The 18,330-nt window shown below is 40.5% G+C and overlaps 1 protein-coding gene across 2 annotated transcripts in view; it reads left to right on the forward strand.

Annotated features, from left to right (window-relative positions):
• TEC (tec protein tyrosine kinase) overlaps nt 1–18,330 on the forward strand; it is a 118,438-nt gene that overhangs the window by 44,735 nt on the left and 55,373 nt on the right. For both annotated transcript variants that reach the window (XM_012529526.4, XM_004469762.3), the window contains one exon: nt 50–235. In XM_012529526.4, coding sequence (XP_012384980.1) covers nt 50–235 — 186 coding nt within the window. The remainder of the gene's footprint in view (nt 1–49; nt 236–18,330) is intronic.

Genomic DNA, 18,330 nt, shown 5'->3' on the forward strand with positions numbered 1-18,330 from the left:
GGAAAATTAAAATGCTACATCTTACTTAAGTTTTTTATTTTCTCTTTAGAATACCAGGATTTTCAATGGCAGGAGAAGGAGTGACCAGAAGACCGAGATGAATCTTAACATTATTCTAGAAGAGATTCTTATTAAAAGGTCACAGCAGAAAAAGAAGACATCACCCTTAAACTACAAAGAGAGGCTTTTTGTACTTACAAATTCAATGTTAACCTACTACGAGGGTCGAGCAGAGGTAGGAAATAATCAAAATTTCCTTTGCTGCATCGTATGTTGACACTGTTTTATAATATGGTACCCGGACTCCCTGCCCCCCTCGCCTTCATCTTATGGAATAAACTTTGGGTTAATGAAGTTAAGGTAATGATTTGTTATCATTTGTACTTAGAATGAAGTTTAGGGTATTCACAGGTTTGTTGATTATAGGTTTAGTACATATAGGTATACATTTCATGTCAATCTACGAGTTAGTGTATTAAAGAAAAGAAATTCTTACATCCGTTTTAGATCCTTAAGGAATTCATTAAGATATTGTACATATAACTCTTATCCATAAACTACCATATTATGTATTAAATCTTCTTTAGGAAATATAAACTGTGCTTGTGTTCATCGCTTTATACAAATATTCTTCACTATTGAATTAAATTCACTTCAAACTGGTTAGTGAATGATGGACTCAACGCACTGTTGAAGTTGACTTAAAGAAGACTTCTTCACCTTTTTTTGTGATGAGCAGCTGCTGCAATGTTCCTTTGATGGGAGCAGGGAGAAGCTCACTAATAAACTTCGTCGGTGAGCGTGTGAAGTAGGGAGGGTGTGTCATCAGCTAACTCCTGGTGGAACCCTGTGGCTCTGGTTCCACCACAAGATGAGCTTTGTGAATGTGACTGTCTAGTCACCTCTGGCCCCAGGGCCCCACGGCCCCACCTTTGTTCTCTGACATATTGGGTGTGGTGCTTCTCGCACTGCAGGTTCCAGCCATGCTTCTCCTTGCTGGGAGAGAGCGTGGGGTTCCAGGACTCCTTGATGACTGGGTTGCCCTTGGCTGGCCATTGATTGTTGATATTTAAGGGGTTTGTATTGATCAGGAATGACATAGCCAGCTAGGAAAGTTATGTCGTCTCTCTGGAGGTTGGAGCCATCGTGTGACAGAGAGTGGGTGGTAAATGTGATCTAGGACAAGTTAGTGACTGGATGGGTTCCTTCACCAGGTAAAGGGAGCAGGGTAGCAGGGTTAAGGTTTGACAGAGGTGAATTGCAATGTGCTAGTGGGGGGAGGGGGTAACAATATTGCATAAGTGGTGAATTTAGAGGCTGAAAAGTGTTTTCAGTAACTAGTAAAATTTCAAAGAATGGTGGGTGTAGACCTTGAGTGTGTGACCTAGAACTAAGTAAGAGGTGGTTTGAGCCAACTTGGCAGTAGCAGCTACTGGTCACAGGCAAGGAGGACAGTTTCTTAGATGCCTGATTCCGGGTTAAGCTCTCATATCCCGGTGGCATCTGGTGTCCATTTTGCTTGTAGGACCCAGGGCATGTCCTTCTTGTTCATGTCCATCAGAGAGTAGGTAGATTGTCATTTGGAAGTCCAAGGGTGGGGGTGATAAAGGTGAGCCCCAAATTAAAGGTTCAGGAACCAATGCTTTAGTCATTGCATAGCAGGGGAAGCAATCATTGAAAAATTGAGTATCCACTTCTTGGAATCCTGTGAGGCCTAAGACAGCTCTTAGCTGCTGTTTTCTTTTGGGAGGGGAAAAAGTAAATGGCAGCTCTTCAATGTGAGGAGAGTCTGCCCTTAAGCTGAAACATCATGGCCTTAACAGACATGCAAATCACATTGGAATTGTTCCTTAGCTACCTTATGACCCTTTGGAGCCAGTACCTTGAGGAGGTACTGTGTTTCTAGAAGAGAGGATCTTAGGAAGGGGCATGGATAAGTCTATTTCTACCCATCCATGTCCAATTTTAGTGGGATTTTTGCCCACAAAGAAGTGGGAATCCTGCATAATGGGCTGTTTAGTTCTCACTTAAGTGATTTGTAGGCTGGTGAGGCCCAAAAGAACAGAGGAATTCTGGGAAATCAGATAAAGTTGTTGAAGAGAACATGTGTGATGGAGATGAGATGGGGACTTGTAAAATGAGTCTTTTGGGGGCACAGTTGATCTTGATAGCCCAAGTCACGACAAGGGTGTCCCTAATAAATGTTCCCATGTAGTAGGACTGGGAAGGAAGGTAATGTTGGCCTAAGAGGACCCAGGGAAATGTCAAGCAGTTTAGACAGTAAATAATGGGGTAAATCATCAAAGGTATGGTTTGATGACTCCCAGGAAGCTGGTCAGGAATGGACTGGTATTCAGCATGGAACAAGTTGTCCCAAGGTCCATGTGAAATGTAGAGGATGCTCTTACACTTGTAATTTCTCTCTAGGCTTTGAGCAGTAACTGAGGGCACTGGATAACATCTTCCTCAGGTGGGACTCAAAACTCTTCTCTAGAGAGGGATGAGTCCTTTTTTTTCCTTTTGGCTGTGCAGTCTTGGGCCCAGTGGCCTCTTTGTAAACGGACATGTGCCCCAACTGATGAGGGCCTCCTGTCAGGGGCTTGTCTTATTTAAAATATTCAGCCTTTCCTATGTAAGGCCATGGGTTTTGTTGTGTATTTCTTAGTTTTTTGGAGATGCTATCTTCATAATTTTTTCCTTCAGTTTGAAGTTATATTTGAATAGAGAAATTTACTTGCCTTCCAACATGAATTCCTTTTTTCTTGCCTAATGGCTGTGGCTTCAACTTCCACTACAATGTTGAAGAGGAGGGTGAAAGTTTTGTTTCTGATCTTAGGGAAAAATCCTATCAGTCTCTCACCATTGAGTCTAATTTTAGCTGTGGGTTTCTCATAAACACCCTTTATTATTTGAGAAAGTTCCCTTGTATAGCTAACTTTGTGAATGTTTTGTTATGAAACCATGTTGGAATTTTTCAAATGCTTTTTCCATGTCAGTTGAGATGATCACATCATCTCTTCCCTACATTCTATTAATATGTTTATTGATTGATTATTGTAATCTCTTCCCTTGAAGGGTATCCTGTATTGAGCTGAGTAGTTTACCAGATTGTTTCCATTATGTAGATACTTGGGAGTTGAGTCTTTCATGTTGTCAGGCGGTGAGTCCCTAGAGGATGTGGTGGGGTCATACATGACTTATCATATTGCCTAAATGCTGTTACCTGCCATGCTGGAGGTACTTTCTGGGGGAGGATATCCCAGACCCCTTTCAGGGTCATTTTGTGACTTGAGGGCATATGCTGCATTGCAAAATACTTTAATGTTCACTTTGGCTGATGGAAACCACTGTAATCTGATTTGGAGGCCTAGCAAAGGCATCATGGGTCTGGCCTGGGTACTGACTGGTGCTCCTTGGTTGTATGAACATCCTGAAAAATTTTCAAGTCTCGCTCTAGTGAGGAATCAGGTACTTTTTTTTTTTTTTTTTAAAGATTAATTTTTTTTATTTATTTAATTCCCCTCCCCTCCCCCGGTTGTCTGTTTTCTGTGTCTTTTTGCTGCGTGTTGTTTCTTTGTCCGCTTCTGTTGTCGTCAGCGGCACGGGAAGTGTGGGCGGCGCCATTCCTCGGCAGGCTGCTCCCTCCTTTGCGCTGGGCGGCTCTCCTTACGGGGTGCACTCCTTGCGCGTGGGACTCCCCTACGCGGGGGACACCCCTGTGTGGCAGGGCACTCCTTGCGCGCATCAGCACTGCTGCTTGGGCCAGCTCCATACGGGTCAAGGAGGCCCGGGGCTTGAACCGCGGACCTCCCATGTGGTAGACGGACGCCCTAACCACTGGGCCAAAGTCCGTTTCCCCAGGTACTTTTGATGACTGGACTGTGGTAATACCAGTTTGGTTGGTTTGTTGTCTGTAATACTGTCTCAGTATGGAAACTGGCAAACAGGTTGGTCACAAAGTCAAAGAAGTAGAAGACTAGTTCAAAGCCACCTCCAGGTTCAGTGGCTCATTAGGAGGATTCACGCAACTCAGTGCACTTTATTCCAGCAAAAAGGATATAAAACCAACAAAGGGAAAAGGCACATATAGTCTGGAGGAAACTAGATGCAAGCTTCCTAGTGTCCTGTCCTAGTGGAGTCACAAAAGAGACACCTAATTCCTGCAGTGTAGAATTGTGACAATTGTGAAATGTCTACCAGGGAACCCAGAAACTCTGTGCCCAAGATTTTTACTGGGAGCTGGTCACATAGGCACCCTCTGCATAACAACTACCAAAGTTCCAGGTCCCAGAAAGAAAGCAGGTGTGTAGCATAAACAATATTGTTTGTACAAACAGTTTAGGCACAGTAAGCCTCTTTTATCAGAGAGTGATGGAAACCTTCCTGAAATCCAGCCTTGCTAGCAGGCATTTCTGAGCATGTCATCTACTTACAGCTGCTCTTTTACGTTGTGCCTTTGATAACATTGTCCCCTCTCTCTGGAATCATGCTTCTCTGCCTGCCTGCCAGGAGTCATCCATCCATCCACCTTCTATTTTATTATCAATTTGTCCAGTGCTTGGTAAACACATGCTTTTTTTTTCTGACTCAACTTAAGTCCCACTTTTTCTCTGAAGCCTTTACAGAGGTAGAGTCTGTCTTCCATTTTATGTTTACATTGATCATAAATTCATATAAGCATATTTTATCATGGTGTCTGGTTTTACCTGACTTTATTTGCATATCTGTATCTCCCATTAGGCTTTCAGCTCCTTGAGGGCAGGGTTCGTTGTTTATCCATCTTTGTATTCCTGAGGGCCTAGTGCAGAGTGGGTACTTAGTATGAATTAGAGGATTGAACAGATGGCAGGACAGATGGGGAGACCTCATCCTTTAAAATCAGGCAGGGCAGCCTTATTGTAAATGTATAACATGAACCATGCCAACCAGAAAGATTGTCACATTGCTAACTTCTGTATTCAGTGCTTTTCCCATCATGGGTGCCTCCCTTAAAAGTTTTATTTTGGTTGTACTGAAACTGAACCCTCATTCTTGAAATGCTTGAAATTTCAATACTTCACACAGGTTTACGATGGTGGAGGCAATCAGTTACAAGTTTGATGACACAAGTCTCTTAAACCCTCTGGGCAACCTTTTATATTGTTATAGAGTCTCTGGGTCATATAGGGTCATCTTCCTTTCCAGCCTTGGGAACCTGGGGGCTTGTAGTGATGCAGAAATAAAAGCTTATAAAAGTTCTGAGATGCTGTGATACTTCTCCCTCAGGTGTACATTGAGATTAGGTTTGACTCTTCTAAGCAACAACTGAAGGTTTGTGCCTTCTGGCACTTTCTCGGATCCTGGGGAGTGGGTGTGGAGTGGGAAAAATGGTTCTTTTCACCACAGGGCAACTGGAAGCATTTACATTAGGCTTTTTCAGCTGGTGAAAAGTTAGAAGGCCCTAAATACTTAGAGACAGTTCAGTGGTTAGTGTATGGGGAGTGGTGGGGGGATTTTTCTGGGTCAGAATATTCTCAACTTTATTATTCAGTGAAAATTCACTTTCTTATTGGCAATTAAGTTTCCTTGTTCTTGAAATAAGGCAGTATCAGTTTCCTTTCTTGTGTCTCAATTTCCTTTCTTGTTTCTCTTCAACTTCTGGTTCATATCTGTCTTCGTATTTTACTGTCCTGGGCCTCTTCCTCTTCAGTGAAGTCCTAGAGTCTGATTCACCCTCTTAATTTACCAAATTATCCATCCTCATTCAATAATATTTACTGTTTTTTTCTCTAGAAAGCTCAAAACTATTTAAGATAGACTAGCAAGAGAATACCATTCCCTTCACTTGTATCCCTAAAATTATTAAAAAACTGTTTATTTTGCTCTAATTTCAAACTTACAGGAAAGTTGTAACAACAGTACAAAGAACTCTTAAATACTGTTTACCCAGATTCACAAATTGCTTATGGTTTTGCTCATTTGTTCTATCATTTTCTTGGTCTCCCATCTTTCCATGCATGTTTTTCTCTCACCATTTAAGAGTTAGTTGTAGGCATCAGTCCCTTTAGTACCTCCTAGGTCATTGTATATTGTCTAGGACAAGGATGTTCTATTATTTTTTAAAAAATGTTACTGAAATCTATTAATAAACTATACAGTTAATCTGAAGTGTACAATCAGTGGCATTTGGTATAATCACAGAGTTGTGTATTCATCCCTTCAAAGGATGTTCTCTTTTATAACCACAGTACAGTCATCAAAATCAAGATATTTAATATTGATACTCTATTATTATCAAATCAGTCCATATGCAAATTTCATCCCTCATTCCACTAATGTCTTTATAGCTATTTTCCTACTCCCCCCCAAGTCCAGGATCCAATCCAGAATCACACATTGCATTTTGTTGATCAAGACATAAAGTTTATAAATGTCCTTAGAGAGAGGAATAGAATTGTACAGGAAACAGGTTCTCCTTTGTATATGCTGTAAAACACCAACTATATCATGAATACTCAGTGATGGCATACAGAAGTCCACAAACATGAAGTCAGATTTAAAAGTCATTATAATCTGTTCTACCTCTCTTTCATTCTTATAGTCTTCATTAGGAGCTGAATACACCCATCCCCAATTATGTCAGCATGGTCACTAGGATGAGTGAAAATCACTTATTATTGTTTTTTATATCTGCTCCCCAATAATTAACTTTTTGTTCTGTGTTAAAGAGTTGTTAGGTGTGTAGGGCTTTTTATGAAGAATAGTGCAGTATCAGTAACTGAAGAGAGAGTTAAATAAAATATTTGGTTCCCTCCTCCCTTACTTAAAAGTAGAAATAATAAAAAGATCCTAGATCCCAAAAACCTCTCTTGGATCTGGCTGTGATAGTTTTGCTTTATTCATTAATTATTGTGATGTGAGAGACAAAGTCTATAAGAAAAACCAGTGCTTTTGTTCAGAAATGATATTGCCTAGTTTAATTATTTTATTATACTTCATAAGACTTCGCTTTCCACATGTTTTGGTGGTATTAAGAAGTTAAAATTTCTATCGGTTTTATTTAGCTATTAATATATCTCCGTTGAATATGTTCAAAGGATTGTGCCATTGGCACTGAAGGCAGTCATGAATACAAGTCCCAAAATGTTTTGGGAAATGGCATTATAGTTGAAATAAATGTATGTTATTTCTCCCCAACCCTTTTTTCCCATTTGCATACCTTGAAAGAACATTGTCTTAATCAAAAGGGTATGTAACTTCTTGTAAATTCTTCTTCTTTTCTAAACAACTATATTCATCACAATTTATGTAACCCGAGCATTATTTCTCTCTGTTGTATCTGAACTGCGGGGCTGGAGATTCTTAGAAATCTCCGAAGCTACTTCCTTGTCATTAGTAGTTTCCAATAAGTATTTGTTGATGAGGATAGGTATGCTAGAACTTAGCCTGGGAGACAGTTAAAAAAGAGACCAAATTATATAAGAGGAGGAAGATTCAGTGGCCAAAATCATAGACCTGTATCGATTTATGTAACTGATAATTACCCACACATGGGAATAATTTCTTTTGTTGGTAATAAGGAAGAATCATATACTTTTAGAGACAGAAGGAACTTTCAAGAATGACCTCCAGATTTTTCAGTTGTGGAAACTGAGGATAATGAGATAATTTACTCAAGGTTACCCAGTAAACCGGTTGTTAAGTCTGTATCAGAATTCAAATCTGAATGTTTCTGGGGCATCCTCTCTGATGCATGCCTTAGTTCTAGAAGGGGGTGTATGTCTTTGCCAAGTGAGTGTCTGGCTTGCCCCAGTAGGTAGGGGTACATATACAACTTAAAAGAGTATGGTTGTTCACAGTTATAATGGTTACTGTCTAGTGACTGTTCAAACACCTTAAAATCCTTGTCATTTTCTGCCTCTGACACTTTGTTACTGCTGTGCCTGATCTCCTTTCCCCGCTCTTGATCCAAGTCCCATCTCAGGTGCTTCCAAGTATAAGGCCTTGTCTACCCCCCATTTGTGAATACCTTGCCCTTTATGAATGACTGTTAAATTTATGTTATTATTATTACCCTTTTTCTCATCAACTACATAATAACCTCCTTGAGGGCAGAGCTTGTTGCTTCATACCTTAAGCATATAACATGGTACCTTCTACCTAATAGGCTCTCGAAAGTTTTTGTCGGTTAATAGTTACAATGGTGGTGATCATTTAATATTTAAAGTGAGCAAAATGATCATTGGGGATATTGTGATAGTTATTTCCGATGAGATTTTGTTTCATTTTATTTTTTGAGGTTGTATGTTATTTAAATTTAGAAATGAAAGTATGCTTTTATTTAGTATTTATTGATATTAATGTGGACGTTGTTATAAACAACCAAAGTATTAAATATCGGGGAGAAACATGGAAATTTGAGAAAATAAAACTACATTTTGAGTTGTTTCTAAAACCATTTAGGATATATTATGTCTTAGCTACTGGTAGATGCTGGTTAGGCACATATAGAGAATTATATGCAAAAGGCAGCTTAGAATCAGTGACCCTCAAAAAGTAATTATTTTCCCCTTTTAGGAGAACTGAAATAGCCTCTGGATTTTTTGAATTTACTTTTTTGCTTTATTATTTATTTATTTATTTATCTCCCCTTCCCCCCTCCCCCCCACCCCAGTTATCTGTTCTATGTCTGTTTTGCTGCGTCTTCTTTGTCTGCTTCTGTTGTTGTCAGCAGCATGGGAATCTGTGTTTCTTTTTGTTGCTTCATCTTGTTGTGTCAGCTCTCCGTGTAGGCAGCGCCATTCTTGGAGAGGCTGCACTTTCTTTTGTGCTGGGTGGCTCTCCTTACAGGGCGCACTCCTTGCGCGTGGGGCTCCCCTATGTGGGGGACACCCCTGCGTGGCAGGGCACTCCTTGTGTGCATCAGCACTGCGCATGGGCCAGTTCCACACGGGTCAAGGAGGCCCGGGGTTTGAACTGCGGACCTCCCATGTGGTAGACGGACGCCCTAACCACTGGGCCAAGTCCGCCACCTCAGTGTACTTTTGAGATAAGTTTGATTACTATGGATAATTAAAAACATTGTTATATGCTTATCACAGATTTTAATTTACCATTTTTTTTTGCATTTAATCTTAATATTTGCATGATTTTGCCTGAATAGAAAAGTTTCACAAAATATGTTTGTTAAATGAAATTATATGGGTAAGAGATTCAAATGAAATCTCTAGTGATTTTTACTAGACCATAATCCTAGTATATATGAAAGAACTTTTTCCCATTCTGTCTTTATTTCAAGTAATCACACTATTTCAAGTAATCACACTATTTGCCACTGTGAAAGTAACATGGTTCGGCATAATTCCTTGCTCATGAGATATGACATGTAAATTTTGTACTTTTTAGAGGGCCCTATAACTGTATTTATATTTCCTGGCAGAAGAGAGTCATATGCTTTTATTTGTTACATGGGACGCAGCTCATTTATTTTAGTTTATTCATCATTTGTACAACAGAGATTTATTGAGCATGTGTAGTGTGTTAGGGATGGAGGAATTAAAAGATGAATGATCCTGCCTTTTGTTAGGCTTACAGTCTGAGTAGGCTACAGTTCTGCCTTTATGGGTTCATCATGACATAATTTTTTTATGCTACATCTACTCTGTTGTGAAGGGACCTTTTAAGACCTGGAATTCTTACCCTTGTGTGCCACTGTTGTTTATACTTGCCCATACATTTCTGGATTACCTGGGACTCTCTATTTCATTGTGTTTGGGTTTCTAAGTAAAAATGAGATGGTTGGACCTAAGGGACTTCAAGGCTTCCTTCTTTTTTTTAAAATATATATATTTGAAGGCGAGTGCCGGAGGGCCTCGCAGCAGGTAGGACCGACGCGAGGGATACTCATGGAGACTGGCTGATGGCGCAGGTCTGCTTTGTTGCGGAAGCGCACGCACTTTTATAGGGTACCGGGTGACGTGTAAGCCGCTCATTGGCCCAGCCACCGGAGGCCTCTGATTGGCTACCCTGGACGGTTGCTAGGGAAAGGTTTGAATTAGGGGGACGGTTTTTATCAATGGGCGGCTAGCAGGGTTGGCGGGCTGCGGAGAAAAGGCAGAAAAAGGCTTGAGGGGAGGCGTTGGCCACCTCGACCCTGATGCCTTCCAAGGGAGACGGTTTCCGATCTCAAACCTTGGATTCTGCCAGGCTTGCCAGCCACACCTGTGCCTGCCGGGGGGTAAATACTCCCTCATATATTTTTCTTTTATTAGAGAAGTTATAGGTTTACAAAAATCCTGCTATTCTTAAATTGTACCTAGAATGGATTCCATAAAAGTACAGGAGTTTTCAATACAAACTTGCATTATTTTGTTCTACTCAGCATCCTTAAAAGCTTTTCTGTAAATAACTGACAAATTTTTGCACCATCTCTTTCACAAGTGAAGAGACTGGGGGGCAACCAAGTCACTTGTCTTCTCTCTAGTGATACCTGTTTTGACTTGGTGAACCAAGATGTGTTATCTTTCTGGCTAGTCTGTTAAACCACATTGTGCTACTCCCCACAAAGGGCAACTTTTAACATTGACTTCACTGACTTCTTCTTGGTATGAACTGTTTCCTTCCTCCCTCCTTTCTTTGACTTTATATAGCAGACCATGAAAAGGGTATTTTTAAAACCTTTTTATTTTGTAATACTTTGCAGCTTACAGGACAGCTGCAAAAGTAATAAAATCCCCTTATGGAGAACTCCAACATACCTGCACCCTCGCCCCAGATACCCAGATCCACCAATTTTAACATTTTTCCACCTTTGCTGTATCATTCTATCAGTCATTTATCTATTTATTCTATGTGTCTGTTTTCTGAATATTAGAGGGCAAGTTGCACATATCATAATCCTTGAATATGTAATACTTCCATGTACATTTCCTATGAATAAGGCTCTTCACTGGTGTAACCACCTTAATGCAGTTACCAGATTCAAGAAATTTAACACTGATAGAAAACTTACATTCTGTATTCCGTATTTTTCTTATATTCCAATAAAGTCCTTTCGAGCCTTTTCTCCTGCATTCTTAGATCCCATCCAGTATCATGTATTGTATTTAATTGTCATTCTTTAGTTTATTGTTTTTTTTTAATTACGGAAGCATTTATACAACATAAATCATCCCATTACATCCCCTCTTAAGCATACCATTCAGTGGGATTAATCACATTCATAATGTTGCAGCACCCTCAACATTATTAGAACTTTCCCTTGACCCCCAAAAGAAACTTTACACTCATTTTGAATTAACTCCCCATTGCCCCTTTCCCTACCCCTGCAGAGTAACCTGTACTCTACTTTCTGTCTCTATGCATTTGCACATTTTCTAATATTTTCTTTGTTGTTACCATGTGGCAATTATTTAACATCCTAAATCTATAATGGTCTCGTTTGCTTTTATACCATCTTAACAACTCCAATATCTACGTAAACTATGTTCCTATACCCTTCCATCCCCCACCTTTATGTAGTTTTTCTCAAAAACTACATATTTTGGGAACGGATGTGGCTCAGTGGTTGAGCACCAGCTTCCCACATACGAGGTCCTGGGTTCAATCGCCAGCCCCTGGTACCTCAAAAAAAAAAAAATTACATATTTTTACATTATTAGTCTAAAACCATTAATTTCTCATTACATATTATGTATTTGCTTTTTTATCCTCTAGGGAGAAAAAATTGGAGTTACAAATAAAAAATACTGGTACTTAAAAATGCTGGTATTTATATTTATCCATGTCATTATCTCTACTGTAGATTTTTATTTCTTCATGTCAATGGTCTAGTGTCCTTTCCATTCAACCTGCAGAACTCCCCTCAGCATTTCTTATAGGGCTGATCCAGTGGTGACAAAGTCTCTCAGCTTTAATTTATCTGGGAGTGTCTTAATCCTCCCTAATCTTTGAAAGATAGTTTAGCCAAATATAGAATTCTTGCTTGGCAACTTTTTGCTTCTAGCACTTTAAATGTTTTCCAGCCGCTTTCTTGCCTCTGTGGTTTCCAATGAGAAATTGGCATTTAATCTTGTTGAGGCTCCCTTGCATGTGACACATTGCTTCTCTTGTGTGGCTTTCAGATTTTGTCTTTATCTTTGGCATTTGACAATTTGATTATAACATGGCTCAGTGTGGGTCTGTTTGTGTTTATCCTGTTTGGAGTTCATTGAGTATCTTTGATGTGCATATTCCTGTCTTTCTTTAAATTTTGGGAAGTTTTCCACCATTATTTCTTTGAATATTCCCTCTGTCCCTTTCTCTTCTTCTTCTCTTTCTGGGACAGTGTGTATATTGGTATGCTTGATGTACCACAGACTCTGCACACTCTGTTCACTTTCTTCATCATTTCCTCTTTCTGCTTCTCAGACTATATGATTTCCATTGTCTTATCTTCAGGTTCACTGATTTTTTCTTCTGCCAGCTTCAATCTGCTGTTGAACTCCTCTAGGGAATTTTCGATTTCTGTTACTGTGGTCTTCATCTCTGCTTAGTTTCTTTTCGTAATTTCCATCTCTCTTTTTATATTCTCTTTGTGTTCATCTGTTGTTTTCCTGATTTCCTTTTACTTCTTTACCAGATTTCCTTTTACTTCTTTTCCATATTTCTTTTAGCTCTTTGAGCATATTTACGACCATTTTTTAAAGACCTTGTCCCAGATAGCTGATTCTTCTTGTTGATGGTTTGTAATACCTTTGCCTGAGTCATTACTTCATATATATATATATATATATATATATATCTTTTTTTTTTTTTTTTAAATTACTGGAGCTGGGGATTAAATCTGGGACCTTGTGCAAAGCTGGCTCTCTACCACTGAGCCATATTGACTCCCCTGAATTGTTATTTTTCATTTGTTTGCTTGTTGTTTTTTGTTTTTTGTTTACTCCTAGAAGGCACCGGAGACCAAACCTGGGACCTCCCATGTGGGAAGCAGGCACTCAACAGCTTGAGCCACATCTGCTCCCCTATATACATTTTATAATCTTTTATTGATGTTTGAACATTTTGATATTTTAAGGTGTTATCACTGGAAGTTAGGCTTTTGTTCCTTAAGCTAGTATCCTGCTAATGTTATAAGAATGTTTTCCTTTAAATACCAGGAGCCAACAGAAAATAAAAAATAAATAAAAGGAGAAAAAGAAACATCTTTCCCAGTTTTTGCAGATTGACTTGTGTGAGACAGTGAGTGTTCTCCTTTGGATCTTATTCATATAATGAGTTTAGGGATTCTTCAGGTCAAGTGTAAGGGCCTCCCTAGCCTTTTCTATGCATGCATCTTGTCTTGGGCATGAATGTTTGGTTCTAGGAATTCCCCCATTTACACAGATAGGACTGTCCCTTCTGCCCTAGAAAATCATTTTCTAACCATCCCTGTCACTGCTGTGTGTGTCCCACAGCCAACAGTCCCTTACCCCGGGCAACATGACTTGACTGTTCACACACAGTGTTTGGTAGGAGAGTTCTGTGACCTGCCTTTTACAAACAGGGTAAGTTCAGGGGTGGTGAGTCCTCCAGGCCACCACTGGACAGCCAGAGCCAGACATATTCCCAGGATATGCATGAGGTTTACTCTGCTCCCTTTGGACTGGAACCAGGGACCTGTACTGGGCCATAGGCCAGTTCCACACTGAGCATTGAGGGGCGGGGAATGGACCAGGTATGGTGCCACGAGATCCCACCACCTTTAATTTTTTAAAAATGAAGTTGGCAATATTGTGCTAGTAAATGTTTCACAGCTGATTCATGTGGGGGAGGAAGCCCTGATTGTTAGCATTTGCCAGTTTCCATGGTAGGCTTCCAGCCACCATCATGACATCATTGAACAGGGAATTATAGAATAGTATACACGTTTGACCTTTCACAAGCTGGTGTGAGCTTGCTCCAGCCCACCAGTGGAAGAGAGGACTGGGTGAAGTGAACCTTGTCAACACTGCCAGGTATCATGCAGGCTGGGCACTGCGTACCTGTAGGGTATGCCACACACATTCTAGTCTAAAGAGAAAAGGATGTAATACTTATTGAGCTTGTACCCCATATTTAATCTTTACAACAGACTTCTGAGGCAGGCTATATGATCTTAGTTTCAAAGAAATTCAAGGCTTATGGATCCACAGCTAATAAGTGGCAAAATTTGAAGGTCTTCTTACTCCAAAGATCTTTACAGTTCACTTACTGTGTTAAAAGTGGGGTCCCTAGGATTCGTCCCTGGATTCAGTGATTCATTTGGAGGACTCACAGCACTCAGCATACAGTCATACTCACAGCTATGATTTATTACAGAGAAAGGATATAAAGCAAAATCAGCAAAGGGTAAATGTGCAAGGGGCAAAGTCTGGAGGAGACCAGGCACAAGCTCCAAGAGTCCTCTCAGTGGAGTCACACAAGATGTGCTTCCTGCCTCCGGCACTGAGTTGTGACAGTACATGTGCAATGTTGTCTACCAGGGAAACTCATTAGAGACTTAGTGCCCAGAGTTTATATTGGAAGCTGGTCATATATGCCCCCTCTGCCTAGCAAGTACCAAAATTCCAGACTCCTGGAAGGAAAGCAAGTGTGTGGCATAAACAATATTGTTTGTACAATTTAGGCACAGTGAACTACTCTTTTTAGTGAGTTGTTCCAAGTTCCCAATTTCCCAGATTCCAGCCAAGGGCCTTCCTGTAAGTAGGCCTTTATAAGAATAACAGTCTCAGGCCTGCTGTGTTAACTCTTCTCTGCACACTGACCAAACACAAAAATAGGAAAGCAAATTGGGAAAGAGCGGGGAACTTGTCTGCTTATCTTTGTACCCCTCCACCCCCCAGTGCCTGCATAGAACTTGATACGTGGTGGGTTTCTAATATTGGCTCACTGAGTTGTACAGATCCTTTTTGATACTTAGTGTGTCTTGCCCTCTGTAAAGTGGTGTCTCCGAGCTGGAAAAGTTCTCTGGGTTAACCCACAACTGCTGGTCCTTCAAATTGTGATTACTTATGACTGCGTATCCCAGTCATCTCAGTGTAGCTTTGTAACTCCCATTCTGAACTCTGTTTGCTTTTTTGAAAGGCCTTCATTTGAAACACTGAAGTCTGCTATTTGTGTCTCCAGTGGAAATATTCTTTTGTTCCAGAGCCCCAGAAACACTACCTTAGACTCACTGTTAACATCGGTGAACCTTGACTGAAAGTGGAACGGTGTCCCCTGCCTGACCTCCTCCGTGTCTGGGCCACAGGCCGGGGTCACATCCTCTGTTGTTCTCATGGGCAGAGACTGATTTGTCTCTGCCAGACCCAGTGGTCACAAGCACATCCAAGGGGGGCTCTTCTGTAAAAGAAATGGCTCTGGGAATGAGTAGATCCAGCATTATGGCACGCTGACTAAAACCCAGATTCCTTTAATTCCAAGTTACCATGACAGCCTGAGGGAAAAGAAGACAAAAGCAACTCACCTTCCTTCGGTCTGGCCAGTTCCCTCAGTTCTCAAGGGAAATAAAAACTATTTTCCTACCTGTGGCTTTGCATAATTATTTTTCCATTAATTACTTTAACACAGTGACTGGAAACCTTTACTTTTAGAGTTAACTAAAGCAAATTTTCTGACTAAAACAAGAAGCACTGGTTCTGATGCTAGGTGGCCAGAGTTCAAATCCTGGCTCTTGTCGTCCACTAGCTTACATGATGCTGGCCGTGTCTCAATTCCCTCATCTGTAGAATGGGGAAAATAATAGTTCCTAACTCATAAAGTTGTTGTAGGGATCAATTCCATCTAAAATTATGCACTAAATGAATTTAAAGCAAAATCTGGTGTAAGCGAATCTTGAGGAAAAGTTAGTTATTGCTGTTGTGGCTAACGCTTGTGATATAAAAATGGATTCATTTCGACTGCCCCTGCTTATTTGCATAAAATAACATTCCTTACCCTTTACCCTGTGCTCCTTTAAAATTTTATTTGACAATGAAAATTTAAGATAATTATTTGGAAGATGTTTCTGGGGGGATGGATGAAAATTTGTCCACCTTAAAACAAACCACCATTTGTGATGGGGTGATGTCTGGGAGCCCTTTATGATGTTATGTATGTTTGTTTTGCAAGTTCACTATACACTTATTGTTTATGTATGTCCCTGTACGAATGATAGACTTCAATATATTGTTTCTAAAATGAAAACAAAACAAAACAAAACAAAAAGGACAGTACAGTGAAAAAACACACACAAAATAATCACAGTACAGGACTTCTGCTCAAGTCATCTCCCTTTAACAGCCTTTCAGCATGTTCCATGTAAGAATTCTGCTTGTATTGACCAGAACTTGGCCACATGGCCATGACTAACTGTATAGGGAGCTGAGAAAAATCTTTTATTCTGGGTGTCAGTATGTCTAACGGGAAGCAGACTTGGCCCAGTGGTTAGGGCGTCCGTCTACCACATGGGAGGTCCGCGGTTCAAATCCCGGGCCTCCTTGACCCGTGTGGAGCTGGCCCATACGCAGTGCTGATACACGCAAGGAGGGCCGTGCCACTCAGGGTGTCCCCGCATAGGGGAGCCCCACGCGCAAGGAGTGCGCCCCATAGGGAGAGCTGTCCAGAGCGAACGAAAGCACAGCCTGCCTAAGAATGGTGCCGCCCACATGGAGAGCTGACACAACAGGATGACGCAACAAAAAGAAACACAGATTCACGGTGCCGCTGATAACAACAGAGGCAGACAAAGAAGACGACGCAGCAAATAGACACAGAGAACAGACAACTGGGGCGGGGAAAGGGGGGAGAAATAAATAAACAAATAAATCTTAAAAAAAAAAAAAGTCAAGACCCATTACTAGTGAGAAATTGAAGTTCCAGGTGGACAATAGACGTGTCTGCTACGTCCTCCTAACGGTCTCCTTTTTCCATTTGTGCCCCTTTCCAGTCACTATAACCACAGTACACAAATATGATCATGTCCCTCCCCTGCTCAGGTCCTTCACGAACTTCTCGTTATCCCCGATTTAAGCGTCAAAGTCTGGGAGGTGGTACAGCTCAGTGGTTGAGTGCCTGCTACCCATGTATGAGGTCCTGGGTTCAATGATCAGTAACTCCTGAAAAAAGTCCTCAGCAGGTTTATGGGGCCTCATAGGTACCCACATTTATTTGTATTCATTCTCCTCCTCACTCCCCACCCTTCTCCAGCTCACCAGTAAATCACCAGGCTTCTCCCCAACTTAGTTATGTATGGAATATACATATCCTCTCTCTTGCCTGGGTAACTTCCTCAGGTTTAAGCTAAATATCACTTCTTCAGTGCATCCTCTCTCATCTTCCAAGCGGGATTAGATTTGCCTGTATATCATCCTGTGCTTTCACTTTGAATAAATAAGTTAATAAGTTATTTAGTTCAACTGTGCTTTTACTTTGAATAAATAAATTATTTAGTTCAGTTATTTTTTTTCAATGTCTCTAATCTATAAGCTTCACAAGACTGGTGCCATATTTCTCACTTAAGTTCTATCCCCATTGTTTAACCTAGAACTTGGCCTATGGTAAATGTTTAATAAATGGTTGCTGAATGATTGTATGGGATCCAGGTTCATGGGGCAAGACAATAAATTTATTTTGCAGCATGTTAAAGAGATGTAAATGAAAGAGCTGAGGAAAGATGTCGTGGTGGTCAGAAATACAGAATCAGGGCACAAGCAAGAAGTTGGGGTTTGAGAAATAAATTTGGAATCATCATATCTGGTTTGTTTAATGCTATTTATCCTAAAAGGAGGTAGCTTGCTGAGGATAAGTGCAGGGAGCCTGACAGATTTGCTCTGAATCCTGGATCTGTCATTTACCAGCTGTGACCTTGGGCTGTTGATAAAACATTGTGAGTCTCAGTTTTTTCATCAGCAAATGGAGATAATACCTACCCGGCAAGGCCATTTACATGTGATCCATCGGGCAGGTAGAATATTAGCTTATGGAACCTCTTCAGTCTGGTTGGTTCAGAAGACAATTTAAGAAAAGATGTTTCTGCTTTTAAAAATGGACAATTGAAAAATACCCAATGAAATTTAAGATTAGCTTCTGGGCCCCAAAATAGAAGGCCTTTAAGGACATTTTTAGGATTTTTTTTCGAAACAAGTACTTCCATAGTGCTTACTATTTACCAAGCGTGATTTTATGTACTTTTGTGTGTGTTAACTTTAATCCTCATGATAACTGTGTGAGGTAGATGCAGTTATTATTACCATTTCACAGATGAGGAAAATGAAGAACAGAGAGGTTGAGTACTTTGCCCAAAGTCACAGAACCAGCATATGGCAGAGCCTGGAACCCAATGACTGATTCTAGAGGTCTTAATCATTA

Source organism: Dasypus novemcinctus, chromosome 1 (assembly GCF_030445035.2).
Source record: "Dasypus novemcinctus isolate mDasNov1 chromosome 1, mDasNov1.1.hap2, whole genome shotgun sequence".
NCBI lineage: Eukaryota > Metazoa > Chordata > Mammalia > Cingulata > Dasypodidae > Dasypus > Dasypus novemcinctus.